Below are 11,765 nucleotides of genomic sequence, written 5' to 3'. Positions count from 1 at the left end.
TAAGTAAATGACACAAAATGTAAATGTGATCCTTAAAGATGGACGGAGGGAGTATAAACTAATCCAAGCCGAATTGCTAACTTTTATTCATGTATTGTATTGCAAAACACGGATTGTAAACTAAAATTGAAATGTTGCTTCTCGTAGGCTATATGTACACTTGAAACATAAAATCAATTTTTTTTTTCTTTGCGTAATTTACTAATTTTCCACATAGTTTTACGCGTTATTCATCGCCGTACAAAATATACTCTACAAGCAAAACGCCGGGGGATCCATAAGCCTATTTGCCCGGCCGGTAATGGTATACCGTAGAGGTCTTTTTTGTTTGCATTATCACTACGGTCGACTAAGTGCACGCACATTATGTTATTAGAACAAATTTACTCTTTTTTTTACCACTGCATTTAATCTAAATCTATTACTAATATTTAAATATGACGGATTATAACTAATTAGTACGGTGCTGATTAACTATTAATATAATACATGCACTATTATAAATATACTAAAGTATACATTCTCTGTCCTAATACAATAGTTTTGTTTATCATTTTTATCAGTGATAAAATAATAGTCTCATTTTCATAAATATTCATATCACCGTAAAATTTACCCTATTTTTTTATTATTATTACACAAATACCACTACTTTTTACACTAATACACTCACAAGGATAAAAAAGTCTTTTATTCATACTTTTTACCGACTCAATATAATATTATTATTTCTTAAATCACGTGCCCAACACAAATAGAACTATAATTATGGAACGAATGAAGTATATAAATACATGATAATTCCTTCTAGATAACATATACTAATCCGGTCAAATCAGCAATATACAAACACTCCAAACCAAGGATCGATACATACATACATAAGAAAGCTAGACATTAAATTTACATAATTGGCCCTTATCCACATTGATCGATCGATCTACACAACTCCCTACTAATATTCAATACTAAATATAATATTAGGCCTTAATATATTAACTAATTACAACAAATAGTAGAGATCATTATCCCATTGATGTCCCATTAATGTCCCATGAGGATATTCTTGGTTAATGACGACGTTGTTGCAGTCTTCTTCAACATAAAGAAAACCCTCAATTCCGTACTCCCCAATGAAACACCATGGATCAAACGACGTCGTCGAACTCGGACTACTATTAATATTATTATTATTGTTGCAGCTCCGCCCCACGCCGTCCGATCTCTCCGCCGTCAGCCGTCGGATCTCCTTCTCGGCTTCTTGCAGTTGCTCCCTCAGCTGCACAACCTGCACCACCAGAGAATATATAAATAAAATAAAAATAAAAATAAAAACAAAAACAATGAATTAATTTACTTTAAAATTTTGAAATAAAGGGGAGGGAGATAGACGACTGAGACAAATGGCTGTGGAGGTGGATGAATCTGGAGCGTACACGTGGCAGGAGGATTCTGTATCAAGGCAGACAGGCTATGGGTGAGCAGTACTGCTGTCGTGTCCACCTTAAATTAACAAATGTGTTTAGGGGAGGCGAATCTAGTACACTTTGCTTTCTCTCTCTAGCCAGATTCCATTTATCCCATGATATCCATTCACATTTATTTTGCAGAGATATCATAGTACTATTTCTAGACTACAATGCATGCACCTGGATTTCATCTTCTTTCATGTAAAAATAGTGACACAAAATAGATAATAATGTAAATCAAGAAAAATAAATAAATAAATGATTTTCATTTGTGATCCTAAACATTCAACAAGTTATACATAAATTTCTCCTCATTTTCCCTAAACACTATTAATCTTTATGTCAAGACTTACAAAGAATGGAAATTTCAAATTATACGAAACCCTAACCAAAAAATATTCTTGAACCCTAAATTATGAAATTATTTAAGCTCTCTTTAAAACTTTCAAAATGAAGTTACTGCTGTGAATTAAAGGTTTTTACTTTCCCTAAATGTGTGGATACGTGTGAGAAACAATGATCCATCGATGTGTTCAAGATTAGCAAGATACACACACACACACACACATATATATATATATATATAAGATATAAATTAACTTACTGCAGACATTTTGATGGCACTGTCTAAACATATATTAAATTGAATGAAACATGTGATCAGCATCGAGCTAGTACATCGCACTCGAAGCACATTCTTTCACATGAGAAGATCACATTTAAAAAATTAAACACATATACATACACACACACACACACATATATATATATGAAAAGTTCAAAAATCCGACAGACCACTCACAAGTTGATCCTATAAAACTATTTATTACCCCTTTCCTGCTAATTTTTTTTTTAATTGTCTTGTATACATATATATATATGGTAGAGAGAGAGAAGTGAATTAATGCAGAAGAATATTTATATACATATATATATATATAATTAAAAATAAGAAAGTAAGCAAAGGGTATACGTACTTGAGTGTGAAGATGGGTTTTCTCGAGGAGTTGATTGTGGTGCAAAGATTTGAGCTTTGCGTACTCCTCCTCGAGCTGCTTGGTGCGCCACCGTGTGCGGCGGTTCTGGAACCAGACGGCGACCTGGCGGGGCTCGAGGCCGAGCTCGGCGGCCAGCCTGTCCTTCCTCCCGGTCTCCAGTTTGTGCTCGCTCCAGAAGCTCTGCTCCAGCAAGCTCGCCTGTTCATCGCTCAGCTTCCTCTTCCTCATCATTCCCTTCCCCTCTCCTCCTCCTCCTCCTCTGTTCCTCTTTCGCCGCCGCTTCGCCTTCGAGCTTCCGCCCACTACGCCTGCACAGTTGATTAATTTCGAATTCGATCATCATTCAATCATTGTATATACCAGATGAAGACGAGAATGGATATATATATGTGTATGTATGTATGTACCTGGGTTGGGGTTGGGGGGTACGAGGGGAGTGGAGAAGTCAGAGATGGCTGCCGCCAGGGATGATTGATCGTGGTCCATTTCGGAGATGTTGTTGTTCATGATGGTTTTAGGTTTATATTTCGGATCTGATGGAGCTTATACAGTGTGTGTGTGTGTGTCAATTCAATGGTGGATATGTTGGGGAAGTGGAGAGTATTGTGAGGGCAAAAGAGCGGATATTATCTTATATCCTAGGAAGACTTTAGGGGTGGGTTCACCCTTTATTTATAAACATCACTTCTTGTAATAATTTGCTAATTAGTCTTGCTCTTCCCAACAATTTCAAGAATGCCATCCCTCTCTCTCTCTCTCTCTCTCTTTCTCTCTCACACACACATGGACATTTGATTATAACTCTAGTGATTAGAATACATCTAGTTGTATGTATATATATATATTCCTTAATTATTCTTTATCATGTAAATTATCTAAACGTAGAAGTCTTTTTTTTTTTTCAGAAAAAATGAAAAAAGAGCTCTATAGAGCTCTCTCTCTCTCTCTCTCTCTCTCTCTCTCTCTCTCTCTCTCTATATATATATATATATAGCATTGGTTTACCTATAAAATGAGGGTATAGTCGATGGGAAAAATCTAAAACAAAGATGAAATGGAAAGGGTTTAAGAGAGAAAGAATAAAAATTTAACTCATAATATTCCCCAAGGAAGAAATTAAGAAGAATTATGCTTGCGATTTATACATCTCGACACTTTATTTGTTTGTACTTCTTATTTATGGATAGCAATAGTTTTTTAAAGGCTTGTTGTCTAAAACTATATATTGTGTTATTATTAGTGACTTTAAACATCTCTTTCAATATCCTTTAAAAATGATTTAATTCTGCAGTAAATTTATGGTTGCAACATACAAAAATATTTCTCGACCAAAATTGTGTGTAGATATTCTTATTTATCTACATGACACGCACACACAAATATATATATAATATATATATATAGAGAGAGAGAAAGATATTATTTTCACACAAATTGTTGAATATGTCTTACAACCGAAAAAATGTGAGAATTCCCTTAATTTAAAAGGGTGAAAGCCGGCCTATCTATCATCAGTTAGTTTTAAATTAAAAGTCTAAATTTCTTTTTACCAAATCTACACATGAATTAGGAAATTCTTTGTGTTGTTGTTAACCATGCTTAAAATACTCAAAATTAAATTTATGATTTTATAATAATGTGTTTAACATTTTTTTTCCCTATTAATCAGTATTTTGAAGTTTGAGAGAGTTTTGAGAATAAAGTTGAATAAAAATTACTTATTTGATGTAATATAAATAAACATTGGATGTCATATATTATATATATATAATAAGTTTTTAAAGTATGATTTTATATAAAGAATAATTATTTAATGCAATTTTGTTTTTCAAAAAATATACTGTTGAAGAGTAATTCCAAAATAATATGAAAATATATCTAAAAAGAGCCTAATTATTCTCTTGATTTTCATATTTCATACAACACATGGGGGTTTGTTTAATTTTAATATATATAATTGATTTATTTTATTATTTAATCTCATAAAAAATGCATTATCCAAAATTTCAAAGTAATGATTGCCTATTAAAAAACGAATTGTCAAAATCCAACAAAATTAATGATTGTTGATTAATGATATATATATAAAATTGACAAGCACCACAAGACTACGACATGTGTTAAAAAATAAGAACCGATAACAAAAAAAAAAAAAAAAGTGAATGACAATCTTTAATTTAATTTAATTTACTATATATAATTCAGGACTTATGAACTAAGTAATTTAACCAATTAAGGGATTGAAGTAACTTTTTGATTGTTGTCTCAACTTAGTGAAACGTGATTCAATTAAAGAAGTATGGTGAGTTGTTTTCGAATAAGCTAGCAAAAAAATGCATGTGAAAAATTCAATCATGCATAAAAAACACAAACAAACAAGAACCAAAATGAATCGACCAAGCATCAAAATATTGCAAAATTTCGATTGGGAGAATTGCATAGACATTTCTTGTGTGGAAGAAACACTTACATTTTTGGTCGACTTGATGAAAAAGGCAAAATGGCAGCAACTCATAAAAGGAAACTATAAGGGCCATTTAGGGTTTCATTGGATTATTAAGTGGATAATCTCCCCACTTTATTTATTTATTTAATTATATTCTTACAAAAAATAAAAATAAAAATATCTTGGAATCATATGTTTGAATTATTGATCCCTTTGTATGTGTTTCTTTTTCTCGACAATGACTTTTGTGTGGATAAACTTGCATTAATTAGTTTCTCAATCCATTTTTAGTGTTATGTATATCGGGACAGTTACGGTACTAATCACTAAGACAAATTAATATATGTTTTTCTTTGACACAACATATGTTATGTTAAGTTAAAGCATTTATTATCCAATAAATACTTGCAACTGTTTTGTATAAATATATATATATATATATTTTATACTGAAATTAGTTAATAATAACATTTGATATATGAAATTAGGCTATAGATCTGGTGTTGATCCGTCTAAGTCAGTATAATGCTAATTTGATCAGTCAACATATGTCATACGGGTGACTGACATATGTTGTTTTATAAAATATGTTTATGTATAAATATATATATGCCGACCACTCCTGATATCTGAGTGTTGTCTATTACCACATGAAATTATATCTGAGTGTTGTCTATTAGTACATGATGTGTTGTCTTTACTGAAGTACAATAACAACCGTCTATATATATATATATATATATGTTTGTCTCGTGTCACCCTTTGATTCAATAACAAAAAAATTACATGTTATTTGTAAATTTAAACATTATATTCGTGTTGTTTGTCTCTTAATGAAATTTAGAAAATTAGGTTTGTTTTATAAGATTTGTTAGATAATTGTAAGTGATTGAATTTGGTTGACATGAGGCAATTAAGCAAGGTGTGTGAAAGAGATCGAAATGCATTGTATGTTAGAGGCTTGGAGAACTTTCCACGTAGACACATAGAGACATCGGAATTGGTAAAGGAAAGCAGGTTGGAATTGGCTTTCCTAATTGGGAAAATTAAACCTGATGAGAGATAAGAAAAAAAATAAAAATAAATAAAAGGGCAGTTTTGAATGCAGTGAAAGACGACCACATGGAAGATGGCTCGAAAACAGTGGCCAGTGGTTGGACTATGAATATTTGGACATCTCTCATTGGTCCGTAGTATTAATGTCAGAATCGATCATATGAATGAAATCAATAATCGACAAATATAACCACTCACTCTCATAGTACAATCACACACAAATTAAACTAACTAAAGACAAATTAATTAATTGCTTGTCTTTTTATATATCAAATTTTGTCGGTAACCGTATGTAAATTGATATTTTCGGTATGTATCAAAATACTAAATTATTTTAGTATTTCATATATCGTTAATACCAATAATTTGGTATATTGAATTACCGGTAGAATACGATATATATATATATAGATATATATGTATGTTATACTAAATTTTCGTATACTGATTTTTTTTTTTTTGTATAAAGAATTTTTGGTATATTATCGGTATAATATTTTTCTTTTATATTGAAACTTTCGGTACAATATACGGAACCTGCGATATGAACTTTGGTATAAGTACTGACTACCCTTATGTATGAATGCATGTATATATAGAACATATACTTAGGTTGTTGATTAATCCTATTATATTAATATAAATATTATGGCGTTAGTTTATATTTTATGTGTTGTCAGTTTCTATTTTACGTAATGCCCAACACGTTGGTGGCTAATATTCCCTCTTGTCCGTCTTTAAGGGTCACATTTACCTTTTGCGACATTGTATTTAACATTAAAAATATTTTTATATTTGTATAATTTTTTGTACAAATGTCCTTCTATTAGTATTGTAAGACACTAATAGAAGTATTTTTGCATTTTTATTTTTAATTTGTACTACATTTTGATATCATAATTAATATTCAAATATCAACATACAAAAAGTAAATGAGACCCTTAGAACCAGATTGAGGTACGTAGTATAATTCAACACCGTAACAATATATATATATATATATATATAGTGAAGGGATAAATTCATGGTTGAATGCTCCAGGTCAGCCATATATAATTGATGGTTGCAATTGAAGAACATGCATGCATCCAAGTTCAAAGCCACGAGGATTTAATATTGAGGTCTTGTATTTTAGTATCCTTAATGTTAAAATAATCGGATTGCTTGATCAAATTATATATAGTTAGATTTAAATTAATAGTTTTATATATTGTGAGTTATGAAGTTGTTTTGGTGTATATTTATTTATTTATTTATTTTATGAATTGAAATAGTATATTTTTGTTGAATGGTAATGATCATTTTTATTTTGACACATTATTATAAAATAATGTATATGGACGACAAAATGATAATATTGTTTGAGTCAATTAAGTTGGGGCAAGTCAAGCAAGCGTGCAAAAAGGGACCATATTGTTTGTGTATAATAACAAAATATTATTGCAAACCCTCAACAAATGAATGATTTTTTTTTTTTTTTTTTTTTTAATTTTTAATTTCAACTCATCAATTTTAATGATAAAAAAAGACATATAATTTCATTTTTATAAAACATATCTTTAAATTAAAACTCAATTTCCAAATTAAAATAAAATTATACTCCCTCCGTCTCATAAAAGATGTCTTATTGGGAATGGACACGTGAAGAATAATAGTATTTAATTTAAAGTGAGTATAAAGTAGAAAGTAAAAAACTAAAATACCCTTACTTTTGAATTATTTTAGAAAGTAGGTTAAAGTAATAATTACGGGTAGTTTGAAAAAGTATGAATAATTTTGTTATAAAGTGGGGACCACGATTATTAAATAAGGAAACGAACCAATTATTTTGAGACATAAGAAAATAGAAAAATAAGACAACTCTATTGGGATTGAGGAAGTATATGTCTCATGTCAACAGATACAGAAGAGCTCATATTCTTTAGTTGTTTTTATAAGTTGTTCTCTTTGTTGATTTTTCATAAAACTTTTACTATTTTTTTTTAAAAAAAAAGTTGTTTTTCAAACACTTTTTAGATCAAATAATTTTTTTTTATTTTTTACATTCAAAATATTATATTAAATATATTATATATTTATATAACATCAAATAACTATTCAAATTCAAATTTGTTTGGTTCAAAAATTCAAAATCAAAAGCCAAATCCACAAACAAATACACCTATTGTTTAATTTTGCAATATATATACACAGACATGCATGTCTGTATTTTAGAATGTAAATTATTGCAAGGTATTGGTTAAAAATAGACTTGTGCAAAAATATATAAGAAAACTTTCAATCGAATATATATGTTAAAATAATAATGTATAATCCCGTAAGGAATAATCCGGTGACGTGAGGGTGCACTCGTGACCGACAGTAAAATTATGGTTTTCTTAATCCTTAATTACTTATTAATTAATTAATTAAATTAGTGAGTGCCATGTTTATCCCGACAGCTATTGCTCATGCTTCCCATCTTCCAACTTGCCTGGCAGATGCCAACCAACCAACTACATTATATCTATACTGTCTTAATTGATTAATTAATTAATTAATTAATCTGCAATTATTAGTGACTAATCACTTTTATTTGTTTCTGCAGATCATGTGATTCGAGGTTGTTTAGTTACTAATTTTTAGTTTTTCTATAAAGACAATTATATATTTTATTGTGCTTCTTTCCTCCACTTTTCTTTTTATTTTTTTTTTTAATTTTTGAAATTGAATTTGACTTGTATTCTAGGTAAGATTAGAAATTTATATATAATATTTAATTTAATATAAAAAATTAAACTATATATATATTTGATCAGAAATATATATATTTTTTTGATGACGTACAAATTCGTCATTACTTTTCAAGTGCATTTTGAGTAAATTTCGGTTGAACTTAATGGCCAGCCATTTAAGTCCGACAAAATAAGTCACATTAGACAAATTATGTATAATAGGCAAAACCGGTTTCATATGTGAGGGGGAATTTAAGAATAGTAAAGATTAGGTGAAAAGCCTACAAACAAACACAATCTTAGGGTGGGTTTACATATGTTTTACAAATATATTATTTTTGAAGTTTTCAAAAAATTTCAAAATAGTAAAAAAGGAAGAAAAAAATTGAATAAAAAATAAGTATTGTATGTCATGTAATTTAAAAGGAGAAAAAAATTGTCTATAAACAAAGGCTTTTAGTATTTTTATGATATAAAAGTGTAAATAAATACTTCCTCCGTCTCACATATCATGTCCACGTTGCCGTTTCTGTCCGTCCCACATACCATGTCACTTTCATTTTTTGGAAAATGATTATACACTTTAATCTCATTTTAAACTTTTTAATTTATTTTTTTTAATTTTAATTAAACTAATTAGTTATCTTAATCTTAATTTATAATTATTTATATTATAAAATAATTATTTTCACTAATACATTCTTAATTATCTACTAATTACACCTATTCTAAAATACTGTGTCTGTAGCAGACACGATATGTGGGACATAAATTACCTATTAATATAAAATAATTGAAAAATAAAATTATAATTGAAAGGAGTCATATGGATTTTATATTAGATTAATATGCAATAATATTTTATTGATTAAATGAAAGATTAAAAGATAATTTTGATATTTTTATCTATTGTATTGTAATATATAAATTAATAATATGCGTAGTTATAAATTTGTAATTTATGCAAAAATTAAAAAGTATTTTTTTTTAAGATGAAAAAAAATATAAAATTTCAACCTTAAATGGATATTCTAACTATGAACAAATGGTCAATTGATGTTCCGTTATCCATTAAATAACCGTTTTTATAAGGTAAGTTATTTTGAAGTTTGATTTTATTTTTAATATTTTAATTTTATATTTAAACAATAGTTTGTATGTGATTATTTTATGAAGAACTAATATTTATTTTATAAAAAATCATAATTAATTAAGTACATATTTAAATCAAATCTCAAAATTAAGTACAAATATATGCCTGTCTACATTTATCATTCAATATAATATCGTCGCGTTTAGATGTTGAAATAAATATAAACATATATTTTATAGACGTATTTTATGAGTTCCGTGTTTCCCTCCGGCCATACGACGGCTCTCGTGTCCCTCATTTTGCGAGCTATTTTCAAGTGCATGCGCATGCCACCAGCCAACCCGAGAATCCCAAGAATATGACGCGAATCTTTTTGAGCAAACATATAAAAAATAAAATAAAATAAAATAAGATACTAAAACAAAACGAAGGCCTTGATTTCCGCCTGGTGTTAAGTACTGGATAATCAATCACCTTTAATTTATATATGCTGTCCTAATTGACCCTTTAGTTTCATTAAATTAAGGCCTCTAGCCTGTCCTAATTGACCCTTTTATTTATTATATGTTTAATTAATTCATTCTACAATAATTTTCTAATAATAATTTACTTTGCTATGGTTGTGTACGTACTAATACCCTTCACCTTTTTCATTGGAGGGCAGCCCCTAGCTGAGACCTTTAACTAAAGGTTGGCTAAAAGTTCAATTTGTGTACATAAATATATATATATATATATATACATAAAGTTATTATTATTATTATTATTATTTTTCGACAGATTACAAAGTAGTCTTTTTTTTTTTTTTTTTTTTTTTTTTTTAATGATATGAGAACCCGCAGTCGCTACTCGAAAGTACGTATTGGGTAAATTTCCGGCCGAACTTAATACGCTGCAAACTAACTAGGCTCTACGGACAAGTCACACTAGACGAACCATGTGTGACAGCTGATCTGAGGCGTCGAGAGTTTGAACCCGCATATCTACTATGTTTGATCGGAGGTTGTTTGGTTGCGTTATAAATTATATTTTTCTTACGCAATTTGCGCAATTTTGAAATTAAAGGGGCTTGTTTATTTGAGGCTTGATTTTGTATTTTAATTTAAATAATAATTTTGAATGTTATGTTTTGTAATAAAAAAATAATTTATTATGGATAGTAAAAATCTAAATATTGCATGACAAATAATTGAAACAAAACTTAGTAATAAGAGCCTAAATGTGTGTGCTTTTTCTGTTTGTGTATTCGATACATCCTCTCTACATTGATTGTACCTTAAACTTTAAATTTACCAAAAAAATGTTTAACCGACTTGAGCTACAATCTTTAGGTGAAACCTAAATGTGAAGTAACAATATAATAAATACCATCAATTTTTTGATATACAAAAGCACATAAACTTTAATAATAATAATAATAATAATAATAATAATAATAAAAAAACGTGTAGGTGTGTCTTAGTTCGGTGGTTTGAGGTTTCGAATTGAATTTTAAATTGCAAAATTATGAATTTTAATAATTGTTTGATATGATATAAGTAGACACTGATTTAATAATCCTTTTTTTTTAATAAAAAAAATATATATTGTCAGTATGTTTTGTTGGGAAATTTTGTTTCTAATTTTACTATTTATTAAATTTTGTCCGTTAGAAAATTAAATATTTATTTTAATTTTTTTTATATTATACTAAAAATTAATTACAAACAATAAAATTTATCCATTCAAAATCCAAACCTAAAATTAAAACTTGCAGCCACACACATGCTTAGCACTAAGTAAGTACTTGTAGATATTATGAATCAACATGGCCATGTGTTACATTAATCATCAAATTCCAGAGTGTGTTTTTATGTAATCAAATTTATTCAAAGCAACAGTGAATTCGAATATTCAGATACGATTCTGCATATATATATATATATATGACTTACAGTGGTCCCCTTAATTAACTAAATAAATAAATAAATAATAATAATGATTTTAAAA

General features: G+C 28.6%; 1 protein-coding gene across 1 annotated transcript; it reads right to left on the bottom strand.

Annotated features, from left to right (window-relative positions):
- Window positions 1-779: 779 nt before the first annotated feature.
- LOC127258328 (homeobox-leucine zipper protein ATHB-40-like) lies at window positions 780-3,181 on the bottom strand. Its single transcript, XM_051285127.1, has 3 exons — window positions 2,875-3,181; window positions 2,447-2,775; window positions 780-1,288 (listed from the first exon to the last, which is right to left on the bottom strand). Exons 1-3 carry the CDS (start codon window positions 2,972-2,974, stop codon window positions 1,004-1,006), a joined length of 714 nt encoding a protein of 237 aa, XP_051141084.1. The 5' UTR covers window positions 2,975-3,181; the 3' UTR covers window positions 780-1,003.
- Window positions 3,182-11,765: the final 8,584 nt, after the last annotated feature.

This window comes from Andrographis paniculata, unplaced genomic scaffold (genome assembly GCF_009805555.1).
Source record: "Andrographis paniculata isolate CXL003 unplaced genomic scaffold, ASM980555v1 Contig59END, whole genome shotgun sequence".
Classification (NCBI taxonomy): domain Eukaryota; kingdom Viridiplantae; phylum Streptophyta; class Magnoliopsida; order Lamiales; family Acanthaceae; genus Andrographis; species Andrographis paniculata.
Note: the sequence above shows the minus strand (reverse complement) of the source record. Positions and strands in the feature narration are given on the sequence as shown.